The 15437-nt window shown below is 40.4% G+C and overlaps 2 protein-coding genes across 2 annotated transcripts; one reads left to right on the top strand and one right to left on the bottom strand.

Annotated features, from left to right (window-relative positions):
- Positions 1-359: 359 nt before the first annotated feature.
- Positions 360-6211, bottom strand: znf346 (zinc finger protein 346). Its single transcript, XM_061085916.1, has 7 exons — positions 6145-6211; positions 3886-3989; positions 3142-3234; positions 2652-2796; positions 2074-2340; positions 1781-1880; positions 360-1444 (listed from the first exon to the last, which is right to left on the bottom strand). The coding sequence occupies exons 1-7, from the start codon at positions 6200-6202 to the stop codon at positions 1054-1056; spliced, it is 1158 nt and encodes a 385-aa protein (XP_060941899.1). The 5' UTR covers positions 6203-6211; the 3' UTR covers positions 360-1053.
- A 108-nt stretch (positions 6212-6319) lies between these two features.
- On the top strand, positions 6320-8859 carry LOC133019888 (15-hydroxyprostaglandin dehydrogenase [NAD(+)]-like). Its single transcript, XM_061086476.1, has 8 exons — positions 6320-6355; positions 6727-6824; positions 6949-7072; positions 7467-7573; positions 7678-7774; positions 8077-8153; positions 8286-8434; positions 8590-8859. The coding sequence occupies exons 1-8, from the start codon at positions 6349-6351 to the stop codon at positions 8708-8710; spliced, it is 780 nt and encodes a 259-aa protein (XP_060942459.1). The 5' UTR covers positions 6320-6348; the 3' UTR covers positions 8711-8859.
- The last annotated feature ends 6578 nt before the right edge of the window (positions 8860-15437 follow it).

Below are 15437 nucleotides of genomic sequence, written 5' to 3'. Positions count from 1 at the left end.
TTTTCCATGTGTAGGCAGCAATGACATTATCACACCTGCTACAATGACTGATCTGGCTTTTGACTTCACGTCCATCTTCATTGCCAGAAATAGTCAAACATAAAGGAAGCAGAGAACTGAGGTGATCATTCACTGGAAATGTATCCAACTGTTCTCACCTTGTAGTCTACTTATGTTAGTGCTGACTAGATGTTAGTAAACGCTGAACAATTAAATGACATCATTGTATGTGACTAATGCATCAAACCAAACTTTGAGTCAAATTTAATAAATGCAGTTAGACTTCCTTTTGGCATACATATATATATATATATACATATATGACTATTTATGCCAACACTTATATTAAACGCATATATTTTGTGTTAATTGACAGTTTGTATAAATCTGTTTTCACTTTGACATGAAAGAAGCTTTTTTTGCAAATTCTTGTCAAAAAAAGCCAAATTATATTGACCATGATTTCATGTATAAAAGCAACAAAAGGGTGAATACTTTTGATAGACATTGTGTATATGTACACCATGGCTGAGTTTCAAACCTCACCTGAAATGTGTCTGACAGCAGCACTGAAGTACCGATCATAAAAACAGCATCAGTATTGACATATTTCCGATGACACTCAGCCATAAGGTACATATGTGGAGTGTGTTTCAGTCAGTATATTGTTTTCAAAGAGAGGTTGAGATGAACCCTCGGAAACATTCTTCATTGTGACCATAGGTGGAGCTGCATCACATTTTAGCCCATTATCACATGGTGAAGGGAGTAACTTCTTACCATCATTGCACCACAAACTTTTTTCAATATGAGAACTAACAATAGACATATTCAGCTGTTCCAGCTGAGAACGCAAAAAGACTTTAAAGCACGGGGTAATTCCAGGAATCAAACCCGCACTTTAGATGACTCTCCCAGGGAACACCCACTGAGAACAGACTGGAGCTGGAGGTCGGTGGATGGTGATGGTTGGTTAATGTGTTAAAGGGGCTGGTTGCTGTGTGTGATTCCAAGTCCTGACTGAAACCTCAGCCGCCATGACCCAGTCCAGCCTTAGGAGAACTGGCATTCCTCTGAGTACAGCGTGTCCTCTGGGGTGTACTTGTTTACTTCGCCTGTGTACTGGTCATCCCCGAAAGCGTCATCTCCAGCGACGTACTGGTCATTTCCAGGGGCAAACTGGTCATCACCAGCGACGTACTGGTCATTTCCAGGGGCATACTGGTCATCTAGAGGGGCATACTGTTCATTTCCAGCAGCATACTGGTCATTTCCAGGGGCATACTGGTCATTTCCAGCGGCATACTGGTCGTCCACAGGGGCAAACTGGTCATCTTCGGCAGTGTATTGGTCTCCGTCTCCGCTGGCGACCTGGTTGTTGTCTCCGTGCGGTTGCTCTTCTGCTGGTAGTGTTTCTGTAGTGCTCTGGCCTGACTTCTTTATTCTTAGAAAAAAAACATTTAAGAGATCGTTATTTTACTGGTAAGAAATTAAACATTTTAAAGGAAGCCTGTGGCCAAAACCGTACATAATTGTCACCAGCAGGATGCTCCAGTGTGAATCAGATTCCTAAACAACACTGTACATCAGATTTCACTTGTCAGACAAAGTCAAGTTGTATGTGGAATACCTCACTAGATACTGATTTTGGGGGTCAACACTAAAATGAACACATATGTAGTACAGAAATAATGAATTTAATGTGAAGCAGTAAAGCAATTCTGTGTAATTTACTGGAATTTCTTCTCTTTAAAAGGAAAAAATTAAGTGTTTTACGTACTGGTTCTTATGTTTTGAACCACTGATATGAGACTGGTACTGCTCCACCGAGTTTAGTTCAATCTTGCAGACGGCACATGGGTAACCCTTTAGTGTGGAACCTGTAGACAGAAGAGAAAAGTAAATCTTCATAAACTCCCTACGTCTCAATCTCACCACATAATATAGAAGAAATGAGAATTATTACATAATTCATTATTTATCTTCACAGGAGAGATGACTTCTGTAAGTGGAGCGATTAAAATGGCAGTTCTCCAAATGCAGCGTGATGAATTCCTGACTCTGCGCTCTGACCTGGTGCCGTGGAGGGACCGTACGTCTCCATCAGTTTGAGCTTGGTCATCTGTTTTCGATGCTTCTTGCCAACGTAGTGCTGCTGGGCCATGAGTGGGTTGTTGAAGGAGGCCTGACAGATGGAGCAAAAACGGTCTGGGTTGTCGTTGTTGTTGTCATTGTTATTGTTGTTGTTGTTGTTGCCGCCGCCCGTCACCGCCACAGCGATCACATCATCTGCAGGTTTCTTCTTGGGCTGAGCCGTTGGTGCAGTTTGAAAGGCGACTGCTGAACAGGCGATACAACAAAAACAATTCTAAAAAAGGTTGTTAAAGTTAAATTGTGTCGTACTTCACAAACATCAAGTTAGATACAAAAAATGGAAAAAAACGTAAATGATAAACTCGTGCTGAAAAAGGATACTCTGATAAAAGAAAAGCTGAAATTTGTTTGCCGCCTTTAAAAAAAATTGTTCAATCTGGAGCACACAAATAAAGAAAGTTTTTAAGGTGATATTCTCTATTTTTAGTGTAAAAGCAATGTTCAAAACAGATAAAGATAATGGAGGGTAAAGGGGTTCTGAATACAATCCCACATACCTGGGGGGTGGGGACCAACCACCTTCAGCCTCAGGTTCTTGGCGTGAGTTTTGCCGTTGTAGTGAGAATTGGCCACCACAGGAGCAGAGAATGTCATGTTACATATATGACACACCTTATAGCGATCTCCATTTTGACTGTCCTCCTGAAAAAGTCACACGCAGGATCATAAATCATTTATGGCCACCAAAAGTCCAAACTGTCTGTTTACATGGATTAAAGTTTAACTGTGCTGAAAAAACTTAAAAGTCAAAAGAACACCAGTTCAGCAAAGTCACAAAGCACCGGCTCAGTACAGAACACAAACGGTTGCACACTTTTTCATGAACATTTGAAGAAAGGTGCATTTTTAATGTGTCATTTAAAAAAACACAAAATTTATGATTTACCCATGTATGCCTATATGTTTTCATTCACCGATCACTTTTCTTTATGTTAGTTTGAGGATTTTTTTGCTGTTTGGATTTGGCTTGAAAACGTTCTTACTCACACTTTCAGATTTCGTCTTTAACTTTTTATTCGCTGGCTCTTCTCCGTTCGTGCTGGAAAGAAAACGACGCACTCTGTTGGCATGTTTCTTGCTCTGAAAAAAGAGAAGCACAAACATTTATCACAAAGTGGACGACAAACATCAGCACCACAATCCACAGCATGAGTCACATTTTCAAGAACTAGATTTTTGTGGCTGATGCGTGAGTAGGTTTTTGTTTTCTGTCCTGAACAAGACAACTAATTTTACTCATGGCTGCAAAGTTTAGTTTATAGAACATGCCGTAGACAAACTTGTCTACATGTCCATGCATAGCTTTCTCATTCTAGAAATGTTTAAGTGTTTACATGTGAAAACATTTGTGAATTTTGTTTTTTCTGCACCGTTTATTGAGTAAAGCTTAAGATTCTTCAGCACTTTTAATATCACAAATAATTAAATTTCATGCCAGTTTCTCAATCTTTTTAAAATATCAAATGAAAAACAACAAAGGAAACTAAAAACTGGAAGTTTTGCGTAATACAGAAATCATTTGGCATTTAAAGCACTTGTCACTAGTCACTTCTTTCCTGCTGTATGTTACAAAATTATCAAACATTACCTGGATAAGTAGTTAAAATGTATAAAAAGATAATGCTGGAGAGTTTCTAGTCAATGTTTTCCATAAAGTTCATAAGTAGTCAAACATTTACAACGTTTAAGACATATGTAGAGAGAGCAGCAGCAGACTATGGGCTCACTGACCTGATAATGAGTCAACTTCTGAGACTGTGAATTGAGGACAGCGCTGCAGACTTTACACTGGGAGTCAGAAAACAGGTCCGCGTGCTCGATTATCATCTTATTCACTGCAGGTGGAGGAACAAGAGATTTCAAATCAGGTCACACCTTCTGGGAAAATGCAAATTTAAAAAAGAAAAAAGGCTCCATGGCAACAGTTTTAACAAGAATTCATCCAAACAACTCTTTTCAGAAACAAGAACGTAAGAGCATCTTATCCACTGTGCGCACATGTTAATGCCTGTGTAGACATTTGTGAGCCAAACACTCAGAAGAATATTTCAAGCCTGACTGCGAGTCTCAGCCATTGTTGGTGCCTCGTACCGTCTACAAAATTTAAAAAAAAATTTACCTTAATGCATCGACTCAGACATTTAAAAACATGACTCAGACATGTGTAGAGATATAACACAGATATGAAGAAGACAATCATCAAGATGGGAGATTAAATGTCCATCACTCAGTACTTTGTAGGACATATCATGACGTCTTTAGCTTGCCGAGTTGGTTTGTAAAGGCACTGTCATGTACAGGCCATAACTACCATGGTTTTAACAGATGTTGAATATGTCATTCATACATAGGTATGGTAGGGATTTTTTTTAAAGATGGCAGCTTGCTTTGGATCTCTTACTATATTATTTTGAATAATACAAGAAATACAAAGGGCATTGACAAAAATATTCTGGCTTTTCCCGAAGAACATCCGTCTGAGGAAATCACTGCAATGGTCTTTCTACTGCTTTTAATTCTACACTTACAAACTCCACTGGTTTGATAGTTTCCTAATCCTGACTGGGTTTCAGCTGGTTGCATAGATACTAAATTGAATGTGGATTGCGATTCATAGCAGGTCAGAACTTCAAATTGGTCCAGTGCTATCCTCTCATCCATCCTATGCTACTTCTTCATGATTGTGTTGGGTCATTTTCCTGTTGGAGGATCTCTCCTCAAACAGTTCTACAACATACTTTGTATTGTTTGCGTGATTGTTGTGCTTTGACTTTTAAGAGAAATTGCCAAAGAGGAAGTGATTATGTGAATGTTCTCGCCATGACGTAGTTTGTCAGAGGACGCATCAAACCTAGCAAGTTTTCCTCTTGCAGGTTCGTCCACGGAGGTTTTATTAGCAGCTGAAGGTCAGGAACATCCAGCTCACTGGAGATAATGATGAATGACCCTCTGTTTTCTTTAGTGAGATGCACAGAATGATTCCAAACAGCAAACAGGCACTTTCGTCCATCTAAAAGGGCTAAATGATAAGCTTGAGGACAACTGCGATAACAAGTGAAGACAATAGTGTACTGGATATACTACAGTCTGCTTACTTTCCACCACCTCTAAGAAGCACCAATGATTTTGTCCAGGCCATTTTGGACGATATTTATAGGATGCGAAAGAGTTCAGCTCTTTCCACAGCCATTTGTTTTGATTCAAGGGGAGCACTGGAGCATTGTGTGTGTGAGTGTGAGGTGATGTAGCCTTAAATTTAATTTAATGTATCAACTTTTTTATTGTACCCTCGGCACCATTGTAAATGAGGGTCTTATCCCTCAATGTGTCTTCCGAGGCTTAAATAAATATTCAATCAAAATTAGGGAAGGAAACCATCATGGAGAGTTGAGATCTGATCTGTCTAAAGCCAAAGACCCTTTATGAACTTCTGAGATCACATGATGTTTTGTTGTGCACTTTGTGTTATCATCACTGTCCCCATCACATGTAGTAGAAACAAATGTGAACTAGAAACGGAGGATCCCCTCAAAAAAGGGCTGATGACAACGGAGGCATACTACGCAGTTAGGCTCACGGGTTGATATCTAAAACTTCATCAGTAATGTAAAAAAACAAACACTAGCTACACGAGATGAAACGGGAATCTAGTGCGACCCCCGTCTGAGCTAAAGCGTGGCATGTCTGCTCCAGCAAACCCAAACATGCCTCCTCCAGTCTCCACTGGTCCACGGTCACTGGGATCGAACACAGTCACTGGGACACTGGGTGAGATGCAGCAGGCTCTCCTCGACCTTGGAGCAGCAGCAGCGGCTACGGTTAGCTTAGCATAGATGAACAAACCCGCTGCCGGCTACAGCTAGCTGGCGGGGAATTAGCAACAACACTGGCATGTTTTACGCCAGACTTGTCCCGGCTCGGACCGGCTCGGACCGGCTCGCCGACACCGTGTGGCGCCACATGGAGAAAGAGGATAGAAACAGGTCATACCCTCCGCCAGACCCGCAGGGCAGTGAGGAACGTCCCCCGGCTGCATCGCGACGGCCATAACATCTACACGCAATGCGGACCACTGCGCATGTGCAGCCGAGCCGAGGACTTCCGGTGTGCGTCCGCGCTGCGACACGCCCACAGGTTAGAACCCAAGAATGCGGAAGTCGTTTTGCCAAGCAAGGTGATAAACTACTCACCAGTATGAGAGGTACATACATACACATGTACCACAGTGAAATACAGCAGACCTTTCTCAGTCATATTAATCCAAAAAATATAAGATAGAATAATAAAACAGTGGCAGGGAACATTTTACTTAACTATTTTCATTTTTCATAATTTAAGTAAACTAGTGCAGCTGCTGCCCCGAACCTGCCAATCATTAACCTTTGAATGATGTTGATGTTTAACTCAGGACAGTTTAATATCTGCAAATATTGGTCCCTCCTTGTCAGCTGGGTTTGACATCCGTGTTGTATTCTCCTGTGTCAATATAAAAACACACCTCTGGGTTCATTGCTCATATATATTTCTCAGAATTCCTACAGCTGACCTCCTCCTTCTCTCTTTTCTGAACAGGTGAAATGGCTTTGAATGGTAAAATCGCAGTAGTAACTGGAGCAGCACTGGGAATAGGAAAAGCGATAACGGAGATACTTTTACAAAACGGTGCTACGGTAGGATCTGTGTCTGCATTTTGTCCAGCCAGCCTAACCACTGTATATTTGAGCCCAATCTATGCAAACAGTCGGAAATGCAGCCATGAAAAACATGCTCCCTGACTGAGCTCCGCCTGCACAGGTGGTCCTCCTGGATGTCAACGACAATGCAGGGAAGAGTTTAAAGGAATCCCTCGACAAACAGCACGGACCAGAGAGAACCCTGTTCCTGAACTGTAATGTTGAGTCAGAGGAGCAGCTCAAAGGTAGGCTAACACACACAGACAGTAATGATTTATCAGTTACTTAAATGAGATTGAGACGTCGGACACCTAGGGACAGGCGAGAAAACAGAGATAGGACACATCAAAAATAATAATAATGATCAACTTATATAGCACCTTTCAAAACACAGTTACAAGGTGTTCTACATGTTGAAAATGAAATAATTAAGGCAAACAAGAGGAAACTGTTAATGGCAATTTGAGGATCAACCGGGAATAGAGCACCGATACAGAAGAAACATTTTACAAAAGAGAAAAGAGTAAAAACAAGATCTAGTAAATCATTATAAGATGATTTAATTGGATGGTAAAATTACTGACTTCCTTAGTGGAGATAGTGAGGTTTAACCATCAACTTGACTTTCCTGCCGTCAAGCTGCATTTCAGAAAACTGTGCAAACCTTCGGAGGAGTGGACATCCTGTGCAACAACGCTGGCATCTTGGATGAGGGCGCATGGGAGAAAAGTGTTTCCATAAACCTCGTAAGAATTTACAATAAGATGTCATCCTTCAGATTATTATTTATAAAATCTTCAATCAGGCAAAACTCCTAATTTCTGCTGTGTAATACTATCACTTGGTGTAGGTGGGTGTTATCAAGGTAACCTACCTGGCTTTGGAGCTCATGAACAAGTTGAATGGAGGTCGTGGAGGAGTCATCGTCAACATTGCATCCATGGCAGGTATAAATGAGTAATAAATGTAATGTGTAGATCGCAGTGACCTTCGATGTTCAACCGCTAAAGCATAATCAGTTCATCTTTGACTCCGAGTGAATCAGTACCTTAGTTGAAGAAGTGTCCTCAACGTGTTCTAGAGATGTTGGATTCAAGACGCCAACATTTGTGTTTTGTTAGGTCACTGTGACCTTGACCTTTGACCTCCCGAGTAGGACATTTTGTTCATCCCTAGTATTGTCAGGATTTTGAAAGTTTCTGGGAAAATATCCTCCCTGCTGATGACTGATATAACCGATAACTTACAGGTCTTGGTGCATTCGGGTTCTGTCCTGTCTACACGGCCACCAAGCACGGAGTGGTAGGCTTCACTCAAGCCATGGCGGTAAAGAAGCACTTCTTCTGATAACGAAAAATACACTAACTTTACTTTCATTTTACTTTGTTGCTTGTATTTTACCCTGTGCCCCTGAGCAGCTGAAGACAAACTGTGTGTATGTATGTGTGTTTTTACCAGGCTGCTTCTACTGCCTCTGGCTATGGAATACGTTTCAACGCCCTTTGCCCAGGCTTGGTCCAAACCGATCTCTTCACTCATATGCTAGACAGATTAGGACAATTCTCCCATCTGGCTGATATAATTGCAAAATCTACAGGGGTGTTGAAGTAAGTGTTTTTATCGAAGATTTTGAGTGCTATGGGCAGAATTTTTTTACAGTCAGTAATTATCTCTCTATGTGGTAGTTTTTATTGTTCCTGGCAGAATCCGCCTCACTTGATTCAAATTAAGCCATTGGGATTCTCTGTACCTTTTGTTTCAGTGTGTCTGAGGTAGCAGAGTGTTTTCTGGAGCTGGTGACGGATACAACGAAGAATGGAGAGGCCCTCATGGTGACACCCACTTTCAAGAAATACAGGACATTCCTTCCATTAAACCAGTAGGTCATGGCAACATCAAAACATCATACCTGTGTCACAGACTCATTGACACCTTTTAAATCACTTCTTAAAACACCTCTTCATATCTTGTGTCTTTTATCAACCCTAGTTGACTATTGTGTAACGAACGAACCTCTCTGTTTTATTTTGAATGAAGGCTTTTATTATTTTTGATATTTTCTGATCTTATCTGATCTTGGACCTGAATATTTTGATTCCTGCTCTTTGTAATTGTGTAATTAAAATGTCTCTATGAATAAAGATAATATTCATTATAACCCTACTGTGCTCCTATTTATAAATGTATTCATATATTACCTGATATTAATTCATATTCATATTTTTATATTAATATTTAATATTTTTCTGTTAGCCACATTTATTGAATGCCCAAAGACACATAAATTAATGGCGCTATGATTAAGGTAGAATAATCCCAACATTTTGGTGCCCAGTGTGAGGCAGAGTCCAGTTGGCAATAAATCATAATTGTCCAATATTACTTTCCATTTTGGCCAACACCAGAAATAGGTGGAATTAATTCAAGCTAAAAGTTTTAATTCAAGTCCACTAGTCTGCCACCAGAGTAGACATTCAACCGTACTTACAAGCAAGTGCAATACGGTGAAATTTAATGAATTCATAAATTAATAGTTTATTAATAGGTCACTATTAATAACGAGCTCTTCAAGTCCTCGTACTGTTAAGCTAAGAGTTTCGAATTTTAAACAAAAATGTTTACATTTGAATATCACATATTGAATGGTGAACTAGTCAAGCTGTAAAATCTCCTGTAACTGTTAAGTGTTGTTAAACTAAGACATAGCGTGCCACCGGCCCTATGTTACATAGAGCTTGTACCAAGATGTTATTGCCAAGCATATCAGCCTTAGTTGGATGAGAGAGCCTGAGAAAGAGCCACAGCGTGCTTATAGCCCTGTGAATGTATAGGTCCCCTAACTGTCACTGCCCTGTATATCATTTAGCGCAGGGGTCACCAACCTTTTTAGACTGAGAGCTACTTCGAAGGTACTGAGTAGTACAAAGGGCTACTTGTTTCCAGTGGTGGGAAGTAACAAAGTAGAAATACTTCGTTACTGTACTTAAGTAGATTTTTCACATATCTATACTTTACTTGAGTATTTATTTTCCTGACGACTTTTAACTCGCTACATTTGAGCACAAATATCTGTACTTTCTACTTCTTACATTCTCAAAACTGGCTCGTTACTTGAGCAGCGGAGGTTGGCGCAACGTGCACCTTTACGCACTCCTGCAGGAGCTCGGTTCAGTCTTTATTATTAGGGCCAGAGCACTGACAGGCACTGACAGGCACTGACAGACGTGAGGCCCTATTGAAATTGTAAGGATTATTATTCAGGCAAATTAAATGCTTTTTGAGGGCTTTTATTAGGTGACTTTACATAATTTTTTGAAGGTATTCCTTTTTCGATTCACATTCGTTTTCCCTTTCCTGCTTCGTGTCAACATCTGCACATAAATACATAGCTCGAAGCAGCAAGTGGTTAACTTTTCATAAAGAAAATATTGGAAGTATTTGGTTTAAACAAAAACTGTTGGTAAATAGACTATCATTGGTTGGCCGTGTCTACTTAGTCTAAACGTCCAAGTAAACAAAACAAACAGATTTAAAACAAGTCGAGATGGAAAAACAAACAACACAACCAATTATATAAGCAAACGCAAAAACAACTTTCAGCCAACACAACCAAAAACAAACACTCTGTCGTGGACTACTGCATATTTACGCACACAATTCAGGTTTTTTAATGGACCTTGCCAAATGGATCCCTGGGTAATCAGGCCCAGTTTTCCACTCACTATAATGCCAATATAATTTTTGCAAAGATATTATATTATAACTATATATTGCCAATTCCAATCCTTAGTCGCCCTTTGTGCTGACTCAACACAACTTAGAAGCTGTTGAGTCTTTATATATGTATTGTACAAACTGGCTAATGTGTACAACTTCAAGCAGGGTTGTGTCTTCACTTTGTCGTCCCTACAGGCAAGATACCCTACAGGTGTATTGTCACCCTGCTGGAAACAAATGCAAACACAACCACAGGCCCATTCAGTGAAGATAGTCTAATGATAAATAAACAGGCTTAAATGTAGATGTGTGGACAAGCTGGCGGGCAGGAATACAGGCAGGTAAACATCCAGGCAGTTACACAATACAGCTAATAGACACAAAAGGTTAATTTGGTCTATTAGTGGCAGGTCTATTAGTGTTCTTAGGTAGAATCAAGAGGCACTTGTTTATTCTGTTGTGTTGATTCTTTGTTGTCTCTAGAAGTTCAGATGCACTTGTCCAATACTTTTTTAACCTCAGCATCTCGGGTTCAAAATTTGTAAAATTATACAATATATATATAGTGTTGTTATAATTTTTCAGTCAGTTGAAATAAATCCTGAACTGAACAATTTTGGGTTGTTTTGTGTCTGTATAGGCCTACTATAAAAAGCACTTAGCATTTTTAATTTTGGTACTTGTACTTTTACTTTTGATACTTAAGTACATTTCAACACCAGATACTTTTGATACTTAAGTACATTTTATGTGAGCAACTCTAAGACTTTTACTCAAGTCATTTTCTGACAGGTGACTTTTCCTTTTACCGGAGTCACTTTCAAGTAAGATATCTGTACTTTTACTCAAGTATGGCTTTCAAGTACTTTATACACCATTGCTTGTTTGATACAAACGTCCTGAATAACAGAGTTGCACAGATCACCTTTTAATATTATTAATAATATATGTGAAGAGACTGTCTGATCAAGTTAATGTTAATTATTCCTCGAAATAATTATTAACAATGATTTCCACAACAATGATTGTAGGAAACAGATATATTAATACATGCAACATTTATTTCTGTTAAACTGTTTCAACTTTGCTTAAATTCAACTTAATTGAAGTACTTTTGGTGACATTTATCACTAAATGCCTCCATCAGTCTGTTCCTTTTCAAAAGTAGATAAAAATAACCAAATAACCACTTATAAGCACTTTGTTACAAGATGATAAAGCTCAACCAAAAATAACACATGCATATGACTGGGGTGTAATGTTTCTAAGTGTCTTCTTCATTTTTTGGGTCTCATACTGTCAGCTGCGAGAGAGTTTTCAGACCTAAAATCCATACAAGTCTCTCCTCATGTCCTCCTTCATTCACTGTGAACCCAAGAGCAAGACAGGCTTCATCTTACTTTCTTTTCAACTTGGTGACATTTATCACTACATTCCTCCATCAGTCTGTACTTTTTAAAAAATAGAGAAAAAATTAATTCAATTAAAATCACTTTGTCACAAGGATGATAAAGCTCAACCAAAAAGAACACATGCATGTAACAGGGTGTAATGTTTCTTAGTGTCTTCTTAATTTGTTTGGTCTCATAGAGTTTTCAGACATAAAATACACACTTGTCTCTCCTCATGTCCTACCACATTGACTGTGAACCCAAGGGCAAGACAGGTTTCATCGTACTTTCTTTTCAACTTGGTTTTTGAACACTGTCTCTTGTTTGTCCCTAACCGGCTGCCTCACGTGAACGATGCTCTCCACTGTGTGTGTCTCTGAGTGAGTGGGTGGGGGCGGGGCGGAGCCCCGGGGCCTGAGTGTGTGCGCGACGTGCACGTCACTGCACAGGGAGCCGCTGCAGAGGGGCTGAAGCCGCGGGCTGCTGACCACTGGCTACGGCGAAAGAGCGATTTGTTTACTGCTCCGCCGTTAAAGAGATGCATACGTGAAAACATTAGTTCGCCTCTAATATTAGTTCCACCTCACATTTCCTCCTAACGGTCGCGCGCCCTAACTGTTTGAGCAGGGGCGTTTCTAGGATTGAAAGAAAGGGGGGGCTTAAGGCCGGCGCATGCTTCTGCGTCGTCAGGGGCCCGCAGGCACGCAGCTGTAACGCAGGACTCGTTGTCATTCATGGTTCTCCAACCGCTGCGCGTGTTGCCATGCAATTCCCCGCCAGAACACTAGGCGCAGTAATGTTTTTTGTCGAAGTCGGCTCTTCTTCGTGTGTTGCACGAAGAAGAGCGATTTATTTACATCGCCACGGCGGCTCCGCAGAGCCTTTTTCTGGCGGAAAAATCCGCCGGTTAGTGACGGGTTATACTAGTGGACATAGTGTCGGATCTCTTCTGCCAAGTGCTCTTCTATCTGGTCCATATTCGTTCTTCTAAATCTTCCGTGGTTTCCGGGCATGAACCGGAAATGCGACTCCGGAAATTATGTAGCCAGCAGACCAATCACAGCCCTCGCGGCCGGGTGACGCTTGCGGGGCTTTGCCGTCTAGTTAGAAAAATTGGCCGACGCACGTAAGGACGTAGGAAGGGCCGTGAGGGGCCCGGAAGGGCTCTTGCGTCTCCGTTCCCGTGAAAACGCAGAAGCATGCGCCGGCCTTTAGCCCCTAAGGAAGCTGAATGTTGGCGCGCATAGTGCGCGCCAATTTTTTTGGGCTCATTTGGGGCTGCGGATATCCATTGTTTCAGACAGTTCATAGATTGGTTCAATCAGAAAGAGTATGATTTTTCTGTGTATCTTTGCTTGCATTCATTCAGTATAAGATAACAGAAGAGACAGAATTTCAGGGTCATTGTGAAATTTGACAACACAAATATGAACTTTTTTCAATTAGAGAGAAATAATTTTCCTGCTTGTAAAGGAAAGGTGGATATACTAGTTTTGACTAGGGCGGAGCTGTCACCTCTGCTAAAGAATCTTCTTATATCCATCTGGTCAATGAATTGGATGATATACCGGTACAATAGCGTTATGAGGGACACTATGACATTTAGTTTTCACTAGCATTAACTGATTATAAACAACAACATTCTATATGCACTGATATTATTGTTTTAAAATACTAGAGATAGATATTAATGCAAAGAATAGAGAGCTGTCGATAGTTATTTCTTACATTTCAAATTTGCTTGTTCACACTCTTGCTCACTGGAGACATTTTCTAACAAAATAGCTAGCTAGCTAGCTTAGTGTTAACATAGCTCATTACAATATTCCCTTTCATTTGCCTCAAGTAAACCTAAATTTAAGCAGGTAACAATCGTTAACAACTACAGATAGCCACATTCTGTAACTACCTGTACTTACAATTTCACTCCGTGCATCATTTACTATGAGCTAAACTCCTTGGCTGTAATCCTGCTGTCTTGATGAGAGACGTTACTTGGCAGAGTGAGAAAGCCAGTGCAGCAGCGATGCAGACTCCCCAAGGTCCTAGTGCCCGGCCTTTTTTGTTAAGTATGATGAGAGGCTATTGGATTGTAATTTGATGTTGGAGAAAACATACAAACCAGAAACGCACTCACATATGTAGCAAGTTAGAGTTATAAATAACTTGTCCATGTGTAAAACATTAGTTCAATTTAAAAAAAAAAATTAAAAATTAAAAAAAATCCCAATAATTATTTGGGGGGGCTGAAGAACATTTTAGGGGGGCTTCAGCCCCCCTAAAACAGGCCTAACGACGCCCCTGTGTTTGAGAATCACTGCTCTGAGCGAATGATTGGGGGCGGAGCCCCGGGGCCTGTGTGTGTGTTTGTGCTGTCTTGACACACACACACACACACACACACATGTCCCCCTCCCGGTCGCGCGCCCTAGCTGTTTGAGTATCACTGGCATAGAGTGAGATGGCGGTTTGACTATTTTTTAAATTTCAAATGCAATTATTTTTTCGTTGTTTTTTTTTAATTTAGAGCATGCCTTGCGGGCGACTCGCGGGGTCCCTGCGGGCGACCAGGTGCCCGCGGGCACCGTGTTGGTGACCCCTGATTTAGCGTATTTATTAAATTAGGTAAACTGGTTTACCCACCAGTTTGTTTGGTTATGCTAGTGTACGACCAAAACTACACTACAAGCTGTGATGCACAGACAAAATCCAAAGGTCCATTGTTGAGATGTTTTTTTCTTTTAAATGTCCACAGGCAAACCAACCTTCCCTAATAATCTAAAGCAGCTGTAGAACAGGAGTGCAAAAAGCTCCTCCAGGAGATTCAAATGGCTAATTAGAAAGCCATGCAGTTAATAGGCAAACTGTTTTCTAAGCAACAGCAGCAAACTCCAAAAATCTAAATTCGGTTTAGACTTACACACCAATGTCAACATTTTTGGACCAACATTTGGACCAACTACTTTCTGTTAATAATCTAGTTATAATAATATAGGCCGTGAAAAGTCTGTCAGATCAGACTAAGTACTACATTGAGTAGGAGCCAATGACTGAACACAGAACTCTTGGACAGTAAAAAAAATCCCTTATCATTGTGGGTGCCACTCTTTTTGCATCCTACCAATTATCATGTCTACTTTCCCTTTCCCACTAACCCAGTGACTAACAAGGAGCACAGGTTATTCGCTGGGTTAGTGAGAAAGGGAAGTTAGACATGATGTGTACTGTCATTGTAATCTGAATCCTTTACCAAAGTTGATTTTCTTGCTTAACCAAAGTAGATATAGACAAACGCCAAGATGTTACAAACCAAATGAGCTGAAAATTTGAATGTTCCAGCTTTGGACTACACAATGTAGCAGATGTATTTATGATGAATTGACAAACATGTTTTCCAGGTCGTTTATCCTCTGCTCACAGTTGCTATCAGCACAGAGGGGAAAGCCCACAGTTTGAACTTGAACAATATATTACATTAATCAACAAAATATTTACTTCCCCA

This window comes from Limanda limanda, chromosome 14 (assembly GCF_963576545.1).
Source record: "Limanda limanda chromosome 14, fLimLim1.1, whole genome shotgun sequence".
Lineage (NCBI taxonomy): Eukaryota > Metazoa > Chordata > Actinopteri > Pleuronectiformes > Pleuronectidae > Limanda > Limanda limanda.
This window is presented reverse-complemented; position numbering and strand designations above follow the sequence as displayed.

What these genes read in the sequence shown, in the direction of transcription:
- znf346 (XM_061085916.1), bottom strand. Translation starts at nt 6,202, where the DNA reads ATGGCCGTCGCGATGCAGCCGGGGGACGTTCCTCACTGCCCTGCGGGT. An exon ending in CCCTGCGGGTCTGGCGGAGG is followed by an intron (nt 3,990 to 6,144) that starts GTATGACCTGTT and finishes CTCCACCTGCAG; the next exon opens with TGAATAAGATGATAATCGAG. An exon ending in AGAAGTTGACTCATTATCAG is followed by an intron (nt 3,235 to 3,885) that starts GTCAGTGAGCCC and finishes CTCTTTTTTCAG; the next exon opens with AGCAAGAAACATGCCAACAG.
- LOC133019888 (XM_061086476.1), top strand. An exon ending in GCTTCACTCAAGCCATGGCG is followed by an intron (nt 8,154 to 8,285) that starts GTAAAGAAGCAC and finishes TGTTTTTACCAG; the next exon opens with GCTGCTTCTACTGCCTCTGG. An exon ending in AAATCTACAGGGGTGTTGAA is followed by an intron (nt 8,435 to 8,589) that starts GTAAGTGTTTTT and finishes CTTTTGTTTCAG; the next exon opens with TGTGTCTGAGGTAGCAGAGT.